The sequence below is a fragment of the Phaethon aethereus genome (assembly GCF_964289735.1).
Source record: "Phaethon aethereus genome assembly, chromosome: 26".
Taxonomy (NCBI): Eukaryota; Metazoa; Chordata; class Aves; order Phaethontiformes; family Phaethontidae; genus Phaethon; species Phaethon aethereus.
Window position 1 is genome coordinate 6,029,955 of NC_138602.1, and position 17,764 is coordinate 6,047,718.

At 49.4% G+C, this 17,764-nt stretch overlaps 1 protein-coding gene across 2 annotated transcripts in view; it reads left to right on the forward strand.

Annotated features, from left to right (window-relative positions):
• The window catches only part of CELF5 (CUGBP Elav-like family member 5), a gene marked incomplete at both ends in the record, with an annotated part of 38,932 nt that overhangs the window by 16,571 nt on the left and 4,597 nt on the right, over nucleotides 1–17,764 (forward strand). For both annotated transcript variants that reach the window (XM_082010827.1, XM_082010828.1), the window contains 4 exons: nucleotides 4,742–4,793; nucleotides 12,353–12,481; nucleotides 13,074–13,153; nucleotides 14,124–14,270. In XM_082010827.1, the coding sequence (XP_081866953.1) occupies nucleotides 4,742–4,793; nucleotides 12,353–12,481; nucleotides 13,074–13,153; nucleotides 14,124–14,270 (408 nt within the window). The remainder of the gene's footprint in view (nucleotides 1–4,741; nucleotides 4,794–12,352; nucleotides 12,482–13,073; nucleotides 13,154–14,123; nucleotides 14,271–17,764) is intronic.

The following is a 17,764-nucleotide window of genomic DNA, read 5'->3' on the forward strand; positions in this document are numbered from 1 at the left end:
TCTTAATCCCAAGAGTGCTACAAGGGTGGAGGAGCATTTCCTTGAAAGCAGGGAGGAAGCCTGAACAGAGCACGGCTCCCCATTTCTCTATGCTGACCAGATGCTGGGAATGGGGTGGGATGTAGTCTAGACAGTCACCAGCAAGGCCTCTCACCTCAGCCTCTTCTCTAGAAACATCTAGGCTCCTCTGGACTGCCATGACCCTTTTACCACTGGGTATCTCCTCACTGCTCCCCGAGGGCTATGCCGGAAATGTGGATGCTGTGCTTTGTAGCATGTAATGCTCCGGTGATCAGTAGAGCTTCATGCCTCTATGAGGCTGGCCAGTTGCTTCCCACCAGTAACCTCAAAGAAAGAAAGATAACAAAGGCTCTGTACTTCTGAGAAGGAAAGCGATGCAGACAGAGAAGCATCATCTGCGAGAGCAGTGGGCTGTGTAGGATAAGCATGTCTGTGTTTGAAATGGGAATGTGCACATCCAGCCAGGAGGGCAAATGTGAGGGAGAAGCTGAAGGGGGGCAGTGGGAGGTTTGCCCCATGTGCTGCGCTTCTGGTGTCCATTGCTACATGTGGCTCCAGGTTTCCTGTGTCCAGTGGGTCATGGAGCTGACCGCTTTTAGTCTGTCAATAGCAGTGGGTAGGAAGGACCATGAAGTGTCGGTGTGAGGGACTTGGGGTGGGAGACATTTGGCCTGTGGTGGCCTGACAGCATGTGCTAAATGTTAATGTGATATTCTTCAGAAATGAATAATAATAACGCTCAGCTGAATAATTTAATGAGGAAAATAAAGTCAGTTAGTGAGGCATGCACAGGCTCATAAATCATTTGCTCAGGTTCTTCATATGACATGTGTGTTCACACCTTTGTGTTCTTGTGTGGTAAAGGCATGCATGTCTGTGCATGGGCATCTACTTGGCACTTGGAATTTAAGGCAGGCACATCCTGACTCTCTTGGATTCTGGGCCCAGCTGGGCATGTACAAATACAACTTTCTTAGAGTCACTTGTGTTCTCTGATTGCTGTGCAGCTTGAGATGATGACCGGAGACCAAAAGAATTTGTACTTCCAGAGTTTGCTGTGCAAGCCAGAAGCATGTCCTCCCTGCTGTCCGGTTACTCTCGTTCTTCCTCAGATGGAAGGGGTAGAGCTTGACTGTCCTTTCTGTGTGTTGAGTTCCTGTAGGGGACAGAGCTTTTTGGCTGAGACCTGTATACATTGTTTAGGACCCCACAGGGACACTTCTCAAGGCCTTGTGACCTATGTTGTTGAGTTAAAGCAACTGTGGACTCTCTTTGCATTTGTAGGCTCACACCTCTGCTTGAGATGCCTTTGATATTTTGTTCATCTTTAATGGCAACATGGGACTTAAAAGGATTAAGGTGGTGCTTCCCTGATGTGGAAGCCTCTGGGCGTCCAGTTCTCTGCAAGGAGGACCAGGCCTGCCTCTGCCTCAGTTGGGAGACCTTCCATTTCGGGAAGCAGCAGGCAGAGAATTCTGCTGGTCTTGTCCAAGCCTCAGCATCTGCAGAAATTTCTTGTATCTTGTTTTCTCCTCTTTACCTACATCTTCCAGAGCAGATGAAGACCAGCCCAGAGAGAGCAGACCTCAGTTCGGTGGGTCACTGGAGCTGGCGAGGCCTCTGGAAATGGGCAGCCCTTGACCGAGGGCTTGGTTTGACATTGGCAGAGGGTGAGTCTTCCTGTGCCTTACCGAGGTGCTGTGTCAGGTAGGCAAGAGGGAAGCTGTGGCCACAGCTGTGAGTTGCAGAGCAGCCCACATGCTTGATTTCACCCTAGGCAGCCCTGCTTCCTCTTGTCGCCGCAGCCAGACACTGCTTCCAGATTTGCACCAGTGCTAACCCGCACCACTGTGCTGGCACCTCTACCGCCAGTGCTGTCTTGCAGGCATCGTGCCGTGGCCCTGCTGTGAGCATGCTGTCCTGCTGTGGGTGTGTGACCCTGTGGGGTGCACTCCTGCAGGGCAGGCAGGTTCAGTAGGGCAGCCATGGCTCACCGTCTCAGGGACAGGCCTTGCAGTGCACCCTTGGCTCTGTAGTAATCCCTGGGATGGGGGGAAGGAAAGGGGTGGACAGATGGGTAGAGGGGGCCCCCTCCCCATAGATCATATCAAAATGTCTCTTTTGTGCAAAGCAGAGGGAATGCCCCCAAGAGCTGGTTTCCATGGCAACCACAAATGTCAGGTTCCATGTGGTGAATAGCTGTTTCCATGACAACACCTTCTTCACCCTAGGTGCTGGGAGCTGGAGTGACAGCCTTGTTGGGGGAGGGAACAGGGAGATGTGTTCAGGTACTTAACCCCCTCCCTCACGTCCCCCTGTCCTTTCCGACTTCTTGCCCCAACCCTCAGCCCCAGCATCCCAGTGTGGGTCTGTGCTCACGTAGGGGTGTGATGCTCTTGGCTTCCACGGCATCCCTTCCTCCCTCCCTTCCCCCAAATGGATTTGCTTCTCATAGAAGCTGAGATCTGAGTCTGTCCCTCCATCTCCCCATCTGTTTAGCTTAATCCTGGTTTTGCATTCTGGGTAGAAACAAAGCTATTTCTCAGTGCTGTGGGAGCAGTGGGGAGTGAGGTGGCCAGCTGCCCCTCTTGGCTCCGCACCGAGCCCTCTCTTCCGAGCACACATCTGGGCTGCCTGCCCTCTCCCACCCAGCCAGCTGCTGAAACACCCCCAGCCTTGGCTTGCACAGGCATATTGCCAGAGGCTGTGACCCTTGATAGGAGCCACTGCCTCTCAGCGAGGAAATCTGAAGGCTTTCTGGAGCAATGTCTGACTGCATCCTTTTGAACCGCTGCCCCACATCCCACTCAGCTCACGGGCTGAAACAGATGCCTGGTCCTGGCATGCTCCTGGGAGGAGCAGCAGCCCAGAGGCTGGCTAGTGCCAGTGCTGCACATGCTGGGACCATGTGGCGGCACAATGGGATGTTAGGAGCTGTGCAAATCCACGCAGCTGATCGAGAGTGGGAAAGGGACCTTCGGCCTTTCACTCTCCCCCAAATGACACAGCAAGTCCTAGGAGATGGAGATGAAGTTGGAGTTGGCACTGCTGCCTACCAGGGTGCAGCATGGCAGCGGCTTGGCCTTCCTTTAGGGAGCTGCCAGCCAGTCTCTGGCTCTGCCAAGCAGCCCCATATCGCTCCTTGAGGCAGGGATGGTGTCATCTGGGGCTGGTCCCAGGTTCTGCTCATCCTGCCTGAGATCCACCAGTCAATGGAAGTCAGCTCACAGCCCCCAGCTGCCACAAGAGCTCTCCTGTGCCCAGTGGCCAGGCTTCAGCAGTGGTGTGCCATGCCACAGCAGCCTGTCACCTTCTGGTTGGCATCTCTGTCCTGTGAACTGCAAAGTTACTTCACGGGTTTCCTCCAGCTGTTGTGAATGTGGGCTCTACCTCTGCTTTCTGGCCCGGCTGGCTCAGCCACCACTTGGAGACTGACAGCAGACCACATTTTGCATGCTGGCTTCTAAGCACGTTTCAGTTGGTGACTTTTATGGCTTGATTTCATTTTTTCTGTTTTGTTGTTGTTGCTGTTTTTCCGGAGGGTGTTTCCTAAGAGAGGGGGCAGACTATCCCTGGACCTGCAACTTGTGTGCAGGTCTTACCTGCGATATTCTCATTGTTTCTTGTTGTGAGTGTCACTGATTCAAGTCACTGTCAGCCTCTATGAATGATACCGAGAGACGTGGAGTGAGATGTGCTATGAATGTGGAAATCTGCCTTGTACACCATTCCTTGGAGGAGAGTCTGGTTCAGTTGGATCCTGCCAGCCTGGGAAGGAGGCTACAGCTTGTCAGTTGCCTTTCTGGGCGGCATAATACACACATACCTTCCAGCAGATGAGAGTTTTGCCCTGCTTTGCAAATCAGACAGTTAAAAGCTGTGGGTTACTTCATGCAGCTGTTCCTGGGTAGAAGTGCTCTTCTGTTTTACCTGGAGAGTCCCCATATCATGTGAGCTAAGCTACCCCTCCGGCTTGTTGCTTGTGGTTGGATTATTGCTGATGACCCTAATGGATGCAAGAGAGGTAAACAACTCTTCTCCACAACAAAGCAAGAATTTTGTCCCTTTCAACCTGAGCCATTTCCCTTGTGGACATGAGATGTTCCTGGAGAGCAGCAGTGTCCTTTAGAGCCACTCTGGTGCACAGAGCTCTGACCACTTGAGAGCTGGGGAAGGGGAAACATAACATGCCTGCTTGCTGTACTGCTCCTAGCCAGGTTCAGAGGCAGTCTTTCCTCCTTCCTGCAAGGAAAGTAAGTGGTTCAGTTAGGTGAGGTGACCATGCCTGTGCTGAATCAGGGCAGACACAGGAAGAGCTTGCAGGCATAGTCTCACCTTAGGCCACCCTGACCACTGTTCAGGCTCAAGTCTCATGGTGATGAGTTGCTTCCTTGGAGTCCTTTCTTTGCCACTTGCTATGTCTGAGGAGGCAGAGGTTTATATGTGGTGGGCATTTCCAAGAGAGCTGAAAATGCCTTGCCTTCCCTGCAGGAAAGCAGCTGATCAGGGAAAAGCATAAGGTTTCCTTTTGAGAAGTCTGAAATCCATGTGGTCCCTTCTCTAAGGGTTCTGGTTGCCACTATGATGTCTTGATTCCCTTCTGCCACTCTCCTACTCTGCACAGCAGGCAGAAAGGGGCACCCTGGTGCCACTGCCATCAGCACCGTGTGCCAGGCAGATGGGCCAAGCTCTAACCCTCTGCATTTCTCTTTCATTGCAGATGGCGCGCCCGATCCAAGTGAAACCTGCAGACAGCGAGAGCCGTGGAGGTAGTTGTCATCTCTCCTGTTTCTCCTTTGGGGGCTTTGTGCTTGTGAAGGGGACCAAACAAAGAGACAGGGTTCTGACTTGGCCTTCCTCTCCCCGTGGTCTGTAGGAAGGGATGTTTGTGTGTGGCAGGGATTTAGCAGGGCAGGAGGAGAATCTAGGGATAGGCTTTAATGGGGAGCCTTCAGTTTGGCACAGCAGGCAGCTGAGAGCACCCCAAGTCCTAAGGGCAATAATGTGACTGCCCACTCCACTCTCTTTCCCAGACCATTGAGGGTACTATCAGCCTGACAGTGCCTGTCCCTGAAGCAGGCATGCACTTTGGTGTATAGCACCAGGGGTCCTGGAGGGCGTAAGCAGTTGGGAAGCAGTTTCTTCATTCTTACACCTGATCAGCCCTGCAGCAGCACTGGCTTTTCAGGTTGTTCAGCTTGCTGCTCTGCAGCTGATTCTTCTGTCTGCAGCTCACTCCTCTGCCTCTTCGCTTTCAATTCTGCATCAGTGCCCATCACTCTGTCAGGGCCCCAGTGCTGTTGTAGAAAATAGCATGTGATGGGGAAATAGTGTCTGAAGGGAAAGGAACGTGAGTTTAGGCGTGGGATGGAGGTGCTATCAGCCTGCAGGGGACCAGCTTGGTTAGAGCAGCATATACTGAGTAGTTCAGAGCTGGAAGATTGGGAACAGAATCTCTGTTAATTTAGCGGCAAGCTCACAGCAGCTCAGATGCCTCCTCCAGGTGGAGAAGGCTTGTAACTCCAGCCCTTTCAAAATTTATGAACTCATTTTGCTGCTTTTCCTTGTCTTACCGATGCATATATTTTCCTCTTCTCTCCATTCTTGCATCTGCCTCTCCATGACTTGTGTTGTTGGTGCTGCCACTGAAAGCAGTTTAGTAGTGGGGAGGGGAGAATTTGTGTGAGACTGTTTGCTGTATCCTGCATGCTGTGTTTAGATTTGGAAGGCTTTTGTTTAAAATGTTAAGGGGTCACTTTCAAGCGGTTTGTAGTGACGTTCAATTATTGCACTGGCAGGAACATGAGATACATTTTATAATGTTTTGTATTTATGGTTGTGTGATTCTCCTTTAAAAAAAAAGTTTATCTGTTTAAGTCAGATCATTTTTCCAAATAGAATCTGTGACTTTTCATTTTTTACTTGAGGTATAAGACACCTGACTTTTCCTGAAGTCTGGGCATTTTTATTCCCTTGGGCTATACTGAGAATCCCAGACAGGCCACCTATAGACCTGCTCGTTTTGAAAAGAACCATGGCCTAAGCCTCCCAAGAAACTAGCATGCCTAAAACACATAGGACTGGATTCATCTCACCTTACTTCAGCCCCTTGGTTCAGGATTGAGTTTAAGGTCCTTGTCCATCCTGTAGACAGTAGAAAGAGACCAGTGCCTTCAGGGTGATTCACTCTGTCACTCTTGACACTGATATTAGGAGTGGATGAGCTGTCCTGTAGAGGTGCCTGCAGTGGGGATAGAGGAAGCTGACTGCTCACTGACACCTCGTATTGCCTCTAGCTACAACCATTAGGTGGTCAATCCTTCCCCGACCACGCTGACTTTAAAAATTTGCACCCCAAATCTCTTAATTAATTCAGAAATCGTGTAATTGTATCTGAGGTTATTTCTAATGAGTCTTTATTAAAAAAAAAAAACACAGGAGACTAGGAAAGCCTTTGCCAGTCATACCAATAACTCAACATCACAAAACCGTTACATGTACACTGGCAGACCCCATGCACTTTCATGGCTGCATAGCAGCCCTCATGGCCAACACAGAGACACAGGCAGATGCACCTACAGATGGATTGCCTCATGTGTGCAACTGCTTTGCAAATATATGTATGTGGCCACTTGACACACACATTCATAGGCAAACGCACATTTACCTTCACAGGTACCACCCATGCACAACTGACCCCTGCATTAAGCCCTCACACAACAGCGGTAAAAACCATAAGACATACAGACAATTCAGGCTGTGAACAGACCGACCACTGCAGTTTTGTTTTCTTAACAGCTTGTGTCTCTCTGATGAGTGCAACTCTGGAATCTCTGGTGTCTGATACTAGGCTGAGGTAATTTCTGCAGTCTTTCTTTTGCTGGTGGGGCACTACTAGGGACTCTCTTCCATACACAGCCACTTAGCATCGCACAATGTGTTGGGACTTAACATCTCTGATGCCTCAGCTCCTCTGTCAAATAGAGCTGAAGCAGGCCAACAGGTTCAAAAACAGGATGCTGATTTGGAGGCAAGCTTTTGGTCAAGGCACTGGACTCTGAAATTTTTAAGCACTAAGAAAAGTGCCACAATCTCCAATGACTGCAAACATCATGGCATCAGCTCTGCTTCTCATGGAGAAGGTCATAGAGAAAAGCAGCCTTTGGAGTCTGAACACCTGCCTCCCTCCAGCCCATGTGCCTAGCTTCATTCCAGCTTCATTGCAGGGCTCAAAAATGAGTAGCTCCTGCAGGATCCATGGCAAATGGGAAATTTTCCTGAGGCAGAAGCAGCATCAGGGCAGCACCCTGTATTTGTCTGAGTAAGGTTGATGTTTCCAAAGGTTTCTGTCATGGTGCTCCACTTGTCAGAGAAGTGGATGAGCAAGTTTGCAGATGTGGGAAGAGCCATTCCTTATAGTAATAGCCCCACACTGGCAGGAGGTAAAAGAAAGATTTGGGTCAGGGCAGAACTGCTTGGACTTGGAATTTATCAAGGGAACAGCTGCATGCATCAGTGAGGCTCTGCTCTCCATTATCCTTGAAGGGAATCTCTTTTATCCTCTCCAGGGACTGACATCTCTCAAATTAAGCACCCTGAATTAAGTGCATGAAGTTAGAGCACCAGAATTTTTCTCCCGGTCTAAGAGATGCTGATTTTTGTGCCAGAGGGGCAGTTTTGGCCAAGCCCTGCAGGGGCTGTATGGTGGTGTCTGGATGCTCAGTGTTACTGCACCCTGCAGAAGGAATTCACTAGTAAAAAGATGCTGCCTGCGTTAGTTCAGAGGGGGACCTGTGATTCTGGCGTAGGCTTTGGCAGCTCTTTCCTCCTTTCCCTCACATCCCTGATGTGAGCCTGGGAGTGCCAGGAGGAGATGGAGTGAGGGGGCAGAGGAGCTGGTCTGTGCTTCTTGCGAGACCTGGAACACTCTGCTGCACTGATGTGACGGGACAGCTTGCCCAAGCCCAGTAGCGCTGCCTTAGAGACAAGGAAGCTCTCTGCATACCCAGGGAGATTTGCTACATCCCATCCTCAGGCAACTGCTTGAGTGGGCTTCCTCCCTCTCCCTGATCCTTGCTGCTGACAGCTGCTGGCCGGATGACCTAAATTTAAAGAATTTAAAGGGTTTAAAGAGGAGCAGTGTCCAGTGCTTGTGTGCTCCCCTCTCTGTCTCATGGCTGAAGCATTCAGCCTTACCCCTTGGCTGTTCCTGTGGTATCTTCATCAGCAACGTGCTCTGCAGGGGCCCTTTTCCTGCTGCCTGGGTGGGTGACTGTGCCCAGAGCATGTTTCCATGGGAACTCAAGAGTCAGAGACCAGAGACAATTCTCCTGGTTGCTGGCCAGCATGGGAAATTGCCAGTCAGAGGGTGAGAAACAAAAGCTGGAGAGACAGTGAAGGAAAAATGGCGGGAAGAGGGTGTGCTGTTACAAGTGGGGGAGAGAAGATCTTCCCGTGCTGCAGGAGTCCCGCTGGGGAGCCGAAGGAGCCAGTGACCCACAGCAGTGGCTTGAGGAGGCCGGCTGGTTTGGGACTGACTGCTTTAAGAGTGGTGGCAGCTGACGTCAGGTGAAAGGGCCTGTGGGGTTTTGGCCCGGCTGTGGAGGGATGAGGCGGCGTGGTTATTGGTAGGGGAGCGGCCCTGTCTGGAAGCTGCCCGAAGTGAGAGCACCAGATCATGGGTTGGGCTCCAGCACGTGGAGAGGGAGAGAGGTCGGCAGCAGAGGAGCCCTTTCACAGCTCCCCAGTTGCTGTGAAGAGGCATCCTAAGGGAGCAAGCCTGGATGGATCCTTTTGCTACACGCAGTCTTGGGAATGCTGTATGAAATGAAAATAACTGTGAAAAAATCTTTTCCTTATGTTGTCGGTGACTTCTAATACTGCCGTTCTGGGCATTCAGAAAAGGTTCAAAACCAGTAGGTGTGTTTCTTTATATTTGCCTTTATGGCTTGAGACCCTAACATATCATGGTTTTAACCTGTTCTGCATAGCCAGGAGGGCTGGCATTTTTTTTCTTTCAAATTCAAAAAAGAAAAGCTGAGATTCCCACATAAACACAGGATTTCCAAAATGTTCCGTTAGCGAGCCCTGTCAGACAACAAAAGACGTGCAGTAAAACTGCAAGAACGGAGACTGGCATCCGCTGTTTCAGTGGACCTCTCCCAAAGTGCAGGGTAAAGAGAAACGCTTTTGATCCAACAGAAATGGTATGAGGATGAAACCAGAAGAATTATCCAGGAAATCTGAAGGCCCTCTGAAGGAAGAAACAAGTGGTAACTCATAGTTTAATGTTGATTTGATTGCAAGTTGACAAGGTTCCTTTTCATTCAGTGCCTCCATTGCAAAGTTGTGCCCTCTTGCATCCGTTAGACTGTTGCTTGGTGGAGACTTAAGCTTTGGGTGGCTGTGGTAACCATCAGTCTTTGCACTGAATTAGTCATCAGCCAAAACTGGAACCAGTTACCTGACTCTCCACTGGTTACCTGCTATTCTTCCGCAAAAAGCTCACTTTACACAAAATCAGGTCCAGAAGCAAAAGGCCAATGTTACAAAAGTAACATTACGTCCGTGTAGCTGTATCTTGCCCCCGCCTAGAGTTCCAGCTTTTTTAATTTCTAATATGACTTGACTTTCCCAGTTGTCTTGACACCACACCTGCCACCTCCCCAAACAGCCAGACAGCCTGCTGGGATCCCTAAAGAGCAAGGCAAGACCATCAAGTGCATTTCTGGCTGTTAAGTCTTAGTCTGCAATTATTTGCTTGTTAGTTCAAAGAACAGAGGATTATTTTACAGCATCTAAAGTCGGTACAAATATTTTCCAGTGTGTTTCTCCTCTTTGTTGATGTGTTTTTTGAGGAACTCTTGCCGTGTTTGCAATCCAAAGGCCGTAGCATGGTCCACATACCTGAAATAAGGCCTGGCTGCAGGTGCAATATAGAGTCAGGGTAGAGGAAGGGGGAACACTGCAGAGCTCGTGTCCCCTCCCATAGCCAAATGGGGATCACATACGGCACCAGGTGATGTTAATGGGACCACAGAGCTACTGCTCCTTTAGTTTCCATTCTCCTATCCATCTCCCAGTAAATGTGTTCCTGACCAGTTCCTTTTTTTTTCCACTCTCAGTCAGATTTTTCACCACCTCTCTGTGCTATCTTTTAGCTGGTTTGCCCACCAGCATTTCTGAGCTGGCCCTTGGGTGGGGGTGGATGCTGTCTTACTGCTAAGGCAGCTGTACAGCACCTGGCTTAGTAGCTCCTGGGCCTTTGCTGGGGATTACTGGGCATTGCCGGAGCGCTAAATTTTGGATGGCATCGATCAGCTGAAATAGTGTATCCAAAATACAACCATTGTCATGCAGGCGCAGGAAGAAATGTAGAAAGAATCGCAAGGGAAATGGAAGGGGGTGAAATTCCCACAGGTTTAGTTATCCAGGGAATCATGAAAATGGGAAGCTGGGAAATTTGGCCTTTAAAAAATACACAAGGCCATATATTTCAGCCACTTCTAGTGATATGAATCAGGAGTCTCTCTTTGGGACTGGGTAGGAGCCTTAGATGCAGCACTTTCAACCTTTTATGTGTGGTGGATCAAAGTGGCATCTGTGTTGCATGTACATCTAGTGCCCAGTGGAGAGCCGTGCCTGCATGAGTGTGTGCTTGGGAACTGTGGGGTTGTGCAGCTATGCAAAGTGGCTCCCTGTGGTGACTGCGTGGTGGAAGACCGCATCTGGCTGCACGTCCTTCTTGCTCACTGAGGAAGTTTGTTTCTGAACACCCCTGCTGGGGCTTGGTCAATGTGGAAGCATGTTCCTGCGCATGCATGAGCTTGTCCGTTAACGTTGTATGCGTGCATTTGCTTTTCTGCAAGGGACCAATGGCACATGTAGATACTTCCTGCATGCGTTCCCAAGCGTGTCTGTATGTGGCTGAGCAGCCAGGGGGAGGCAGCCTGCTTACTCACCTGCGTGCGAACCATTCTCTGAGCCAAGGGGAGCAAGGAAGGGGCTGCGGGGCGGCTTTGCCGGCAGTGTGAATGTGTAAATGTGTCATCCATTCCTACCATACATAACACACCACCACCCCTGCAGCCTGCTCTGCTGCTGTAGCTCCAAGACCTGCTGTTTTTCAGGTCACTGCACTCTCAAACAGATAGCAGCTTCCTTGCTATTTTCGCTGACGTGCGTCACATTACATTGGTTTTGTTTGAAGCCAGCCCCTCTGATCCTGTCGCAAGCAATAAGGAATCCTCTCTCGCTGCTCCTCCCAAGCCATATCCTGACACATTCGCTCCTATGGGTCATGTTTCCCGGTGCATGTTTGGGGCTGGGCGGGGGGGGTTAAGTCTGTAGTTGGCACAACTATGTCCTTGCAAATATGGAGATTGGGCTGGCATTTAGACTGGGATTTTAATGTTGTGCTATTTTAATAGCGGTTCACAGCAATCTGCGAAGGATGCTGCCCCAATCACTGCTGTGTTTGTGCTTGACTGGATGACATCAGGCTGTGTGATGGGCCCCTGTGTGTACTGATAGGGGTCACTTGGCCATCCTAACAAAACCATAATCCTCACTTCTCCCTTCTGATGGAGGAATTCAGAAGGACCCTGAGCTCAGAGCCCTGGATGTGTTGGCCAGCCTTACAGCCCCTGCCAGTGTGACATGGGTACAAAATGCCCTTGGAGAGGGAAGAGTGGGGACCATGGAGCTGTTTGTTGGCCCTCATCCAACTGTCTTGCATTTGGCAGATCGTGTGGTGAGGCAAATAGGGACCCAGGGTGCCAGGGTTTATTCCAGGCCTTGGAGGACAGCTGGGTAGACATACTGGTGAGACTGGTGTAGGGAAGGGCAAACTGAAGCTAAGATGCTTGTTTACGTAGCAGCTGTGGAAACAGTGGTGCTGGAGAGAAGGAAAAGGAAACACAAGCCAAGGGGCCTGGAATTTATTCAGCCTGCCTGGGTCGGTCTGCTGTATTCCTAAGGTACCTCTTGGACTCGCGTATTGTTCAAGAAAGGTATAATTGCCCAGGCAGTTTTTCTTATTACCATTTGTGTTGGATCATTCAAAGGAAAGGGCTACTGAAGAGAAGGAAATTATTAATCTTTTATTTTCCTTTGGGAAGGGTAGGACAAGGGAAGCCACAGAAACCTTTGCAGGTGTGAGGAGCTTGGGAGCACCCTGCGTACTCACCCCTGGAAGCATTTCAGCCAACAGCAAATCATTTCCATGCCAGGCATGTTTTCAACACTAGGCTCTTTTGTCCTTAAGTGTCCTATCCTCCTGCTTTGGAGTGTAAGCCTCATAGAAGGTTGATGTTTCTGTGTTTACCCCTAGGGGACAGGAAGCTCTTTGTGGGCATGTTAAATAAGCAGCAGTCTGAGGATGACGTGCTCCGGCTCTTTGAACCATTTGGGGTCATTGATGAATGTACAGTGCTCCGTGGACCTGATGGTAACAGCAAAGGTGTGAACCCCTCTGCGTGTTGTGCCCTTTCTCCCTGCTCTTTAGGTAGCGCTCACCTGCCTCACCACCTGTGCCTCCTTTCCACTGGGGCACTTATTCCCCACCCCATCTTTATGGGAACCCATATCACAGCCAGGCATAGGGAGCTTAGGAAGAGTTGTCTGCTGCAAGGAAGATCAGGGAAGATGGGCAGAGACCTCGGTGAAAGGAGGGGAAGCAGAGCACAATGAGTATCTGAGTTATCAAGATCACTGGTGAGCCTGTTGGCACAGTCTGGGTCCGCAAATTGAAATGTTTGTAACCACAGTTAGGAGTGCATAGAGAATTTGGGGAAGAGGTAAGCAGGGGCAAGGGTGGAGATGGTGACATCATCTATAGAGTCTATCATTGAAGTAACAATTTAAGACCCTTCCTTTTTTTTCCAGGATAGAGGACTTGGGATGAATCATCCTTTTTGTTCCCTGCTTTCTTGGGGTGGCTTTTCTTTGCCCTGCCTGAAGTTCAGATACTGTCTCTTGCATGATGATGTAAGGGGCACTTTCACAGCAGTTCTGTCACTGCAATCTCCTGTGCTCTTTCTGTCCCTTTCCAGGCTGTGCTTTTGTAAAGTTCTCATCTCACACAGAGGCTCAGGCAGCAATCCACGCACTCCATGGCAGCCAGACAATGCCCGTGAGTATAAGGCCAGGGTACCTACCCTTTCCCTAATCCTTTTCTCATCACCTTGTTGCACAGATCTCCCCTCACTGTCCAAAACCATGACAGGTTCAACTGCAGTTTCCAGCTTGTGTGGTTGTGGGGGGTGGGGGGTGTGTGTGTGCACATTTTGTCTTTGGGAACCCTCCTGTCTTCTGGGCTGGTGTCTGTATCTATATCTGTCCAGACTGGTAGTGACAGCACTTATAGCTATAAAGGCTAAATAAAAGAGACCCAAGAAGCAGGCCATGAATTTGTCTTGGAGACAGCTACCTGGAGTAGTTCAAAACTGGGCAGGGTGCAAGCTAACAATTCAGCAATGTGAGCAGTCAGGACTCCAGGGTCTGAGTCTCTGCATCTTCTTTTATTTAGGCAGTAGAGGAGGCCTCTGGGGAGGCTAGGTGTAGATGGGGACACTGTGCATTGTGTGGGGTTGTGGAGCTGCAGCTGTGCCTTCTTGTGCAAGTGGAGCTGCAGCTGTGATCCCATCTCTTACAATCTCTAACCTGGATTGGGGCACCCTGTGGGCAGGACAGTGCATTGCTGCAGCAGGGGCATTTCCAGCTGCCAGGAACTGCTTTGCCTGTCCAGCCAAGCTCATGGTGGTGGAAAGATGGTGTTTGCGGCTGACAGTGTCCTGGGTGTTCCTGGCTGCACCATCACCTGGTGAACACAGACAGGGGTGTGTGTACCCTCTTGTGCAGCTGTGCAAGGCCCAGGGTGTGAGGGGAAGGGCGGGAGAGGTAAGGGAGGGAGGGAGGGATGGGGAAGGCCACAGCCCTGATTTCAGGCAGCTCCCGAGCACTTTCATGCCAATATTTGCTCTTCTGCTCCTCTTCCCACTCGTCTCTGCTGCCTGTTCTGCCCTGCCTGACTGCTGACTCTCTGGCTGTCCCACGGCCTCTTCTCCCCCGCCTCCTCTTCTGTCTCCTCTCTCTGTGCCTAGGGCGCCTCCTCCAGTCTAGTGGTGAAGTTTGCTGACACAGATAAGGAGAGGACCCTCCGTCGTATGCAGCAAATGGTGGGGCAGCTGGGGATATTCACTCCATCTCTCACCTTGCCGTTCAGCCCATACAGCGCCTATGCGCAGGCTGTGAGTATCACGCGTGTGTGTGCGGGGAAATGCTGCCCTCTTGGCGATGGGGCAGTACCGTACCTGGGCTGGGAGACTGCAAACAGGTCTCTGTACAAAAGCGTGAAAGCTTCCCGGCACCTGGGAGTTGTTTGTGGCTTCAGTTTCCCCATTCAGCAGCCTAGTCTTTGTGCATTTCTCTCTGGGAAGGGGTGACAGGAGAGAGCTGGAACCTTCTCAAAGTGAGGCTGGATTTCTCTGATGTGGTGTAGACTGGCGGAGGTGTCTGGGAACAGGTCAAGCATGACCCAGTGTCTTTCTGCCTTGTTTTGAGGACAGCTCAGAGCTGTAATTCCTGGATGATGTCTGCCAGACATGGCAGTCTGCCAGCTTGTGAACTCTTCCTCTGGGTCTATGTCACAAATGTGTGTGTCTCTCTCTTTTTGTAGCACCATGAGAGCCCTGGACCCAGCTTCATGTGTTTATTTCTCTGCTGAAATTCTCAGGAGGGCCCTAATTCCCCGAGTGCTATCCTTGGCTCCCAGGGTTTTCTCTCTTGACTAGTGTGACTGTGGGGTTTGCAGGACGCTGGAGAGGGAGCAGCGGTAGCAGAGAGTCAGAGTTGTTTCAGCAGTCTGACCTTCTCTGGTAAGACTGGCTGTGCTTTGGATCTTAGTGAGAGAACCTCATTGCCTTGGAGTAATGGTGGTGATTGCCATTGATGTTTGAGGTAAGTCCCGAACTCAACAAGTCCCTGGTCAGCTGTGGTGGACCATCTTTTGGTTCTTCTTGGTGACTGTCACTTTCAGGTCTCTGCTACTAAGTAAAAAGCCCATGGAAGGAAGCTCAGAAATTGCTAAGGCATGAGAGATGCTCATGTCAAACAAAGAATTCAAAAGTAGATACTGTTACTGAAAGTACTTTTCCATGGGGAGAGTGCAAATAAACTTGTTCTTCTCATACACGTGGACACCTGTTTCACCTCTGGCTTCAGTGGCTACTTGGTGTGTCTCCCTTCTATCTATGTGACAGAGAAGGAACTGTTTCTCAATTGTTGGCGATTTCCTCTCAAAGAATCCCCAGAAACTGCCAAATGCCATTTAAATGTGTGGCAAGAGCATGGAGTAGCAAAAGAAAAGAGGCAATTATATACGAGGCTCCATAGCATTGGGGAATTTTGGGAACAAAACATAGAATTTGTCTAGCATGGATTATTTGATTCTTCTTGTGTAATGAGGCTGAGAACAGCTATACCATTCCAAGCACCAAGGCTTCCAGCAGAAGAATGGTTTAGAGGGGAGAACCCTTTCTGACCAGACACCAGTATCTCTTGCCAGGACCAGTCTTTTCTATGCAGACCTGTAATCCACAAGCCAGCTATACCTGATGTCTAAGGTTGTAGCTTAGCTCAGCTATGAGATGATGATTCTGGTGTATCTTCTGCTGTCACAGAGATGGCGCTAACTTAGGCACAGTATGACGGTGAAGGAGGCAGGAATGGACCACACAGTGAGGTTATGATGGCAGAAAGTACTATTAGCTTATGGTCCAGGATGTGTAAGGAAGGAGAGCAGCAAGAACTTTTAGACTCAGTCTTTAAGGATCCTTCAGAAACTCCTGCTGATGACAAGAAGTCAGTCAGGCCTAGGCTGTGCTCCTTGCTTATCTGCATCTTCTTTTTCCTCAGTTGTGTCTGTAAATTTGTTGCTTTGTCTCCGATTCTTCACTGGCCTTCCTGCTCTGTGACTTTATTTTGGCTTTCCCCTTGATTCAAGACTCAGCCTGTCTCCCATTCTTTCAGGTTTTTTCCTCCTTTTCCCTTACTTTCCACTGGTTTTGGTTCTCTCTCCTTCTTTCTGAGGCACTGACCTCACACCTGATTGTTTCTTCTGTTGTGTCATCCCAGTCTTTGGTCTCCCTTCTCCCACAGGAGAGATCCTAGCTGGTTTGTATATGCATACAGTGTCAGAGGGAGAGCGTATCAACCCTTTGAAATGCCATCTAATATCTCTGGAAGTGGGGACAGAAGGGAGTGATTTCCTTGCTGAATCTCCTTACACCACCTCCAAATGTCCTGCCATGGGCAGCTCTTGGAAGCTAGGACCTCTGGTAAGCCAGGCCTCAAGGGAACTCCAACATAGTTCATGCTTGCATGTTGCAGGGCTTGGAGTAGCAGATGCTGCACCCAAGGTTACTCACAGACTCAGGAGATGCAGCTAACAATTGTGTATGTGGTTGAATCAGACTAAGAGGAGCAAGTGCTGCTGGGGTGAACTGGTGCATCACAGGCATTGGGTCTTACATTCACCATTTAATACACCAACAACTTTCTCTCCCTGTCCCCAGGGGATTTGCTGTCTTGCCAAGCCGAAGCAGTCCCTCAAGTCTTTGGCCTAGGAAGAGGAAGTTTGGAGCCTGGGTTGTTTGTTTTGGGGTTTTTTTTTTTTTGTTTTCTTCAGTTGAATAGTTTAAATCTATATTAATTGGCATTTTCCTTTAAAAACTATCTCAAATTAAACATGAAATAATCACAAACTATGTTAGGTCTAAAGTTATTATGATCTATTCCAATACACAAAATAAGATATTAAAAATAGTCAAGCAGTACATGTTAGCTGATACAGTTTCTAAGAAAAATTCTCATCCTTATCTAGGAAATATGACTGGCTAAGCGTCTGGAAGCAGTTTATTTCAGTGCTAAAACCAGGTGCCCCTTCTGCAAGTGAAAAGTCAGTATTTCCTTCATTTCAGTTTATTCAAGAAGTTGAATTCAGTGATTAGTTCAGGTGGAATCAGGGAACTGACTGGAAGCTGAAAAATTAATAATCTATCAATATGAAGGAGGCCTGAAGTCTCAAAAAAAGCAGCCAGTGCAATTTACTAACTGCTTATAATGCTTGCATATTTCTTGTATTTCATAGATCAGTTAGTTCTAAACGCAAAACATTGTTCATTCACACACCCCCCTTTTCTTTCTGCTCTTATGGTTCATTATGGAAATTTTATTTAAGTAATGAAAACAATTTCAGAATGCTAGTTTGGTACCTGTGTGCAGTCGGATGCAAGTCTTGTTCCAGCCAGAGCCTGGCACAGAACAGGCATTAATGAGAAAAAAGGAAATCGATATTCATCTAGTGAATAAGAAATGCATTGGTTCCTGCATCCTTAAATGGGGACAGTGTGAAGTTAGGACTAGGAATATGTGCAGACTGCCTGCCATAAGGACACCTTCCTCAGCAGAGTTTTGTGCTCTCAGGAAGACCACATTTTGCTGTAATCCTGGCTCAGGGTGAGTGGCTCCCGGTAACGTGAATGAGTCCTGCTTCAGGGGAATCACTCCAAAGACAGTGCGGCGGCAAACAGACGAGCACTTGCTTTCTGGAGTCAAGCAGTAGTGAACCCCTTTGCTGTCAGTCAGTCCTGCCTGCCTGCAGAGACTCTGCTCTGTGGTGTGCCTGGGGGTGTCCCGCCTCTGCCCCAAAAAGGGCTCTCCCCGATCCCAGCACTGCCCTGCA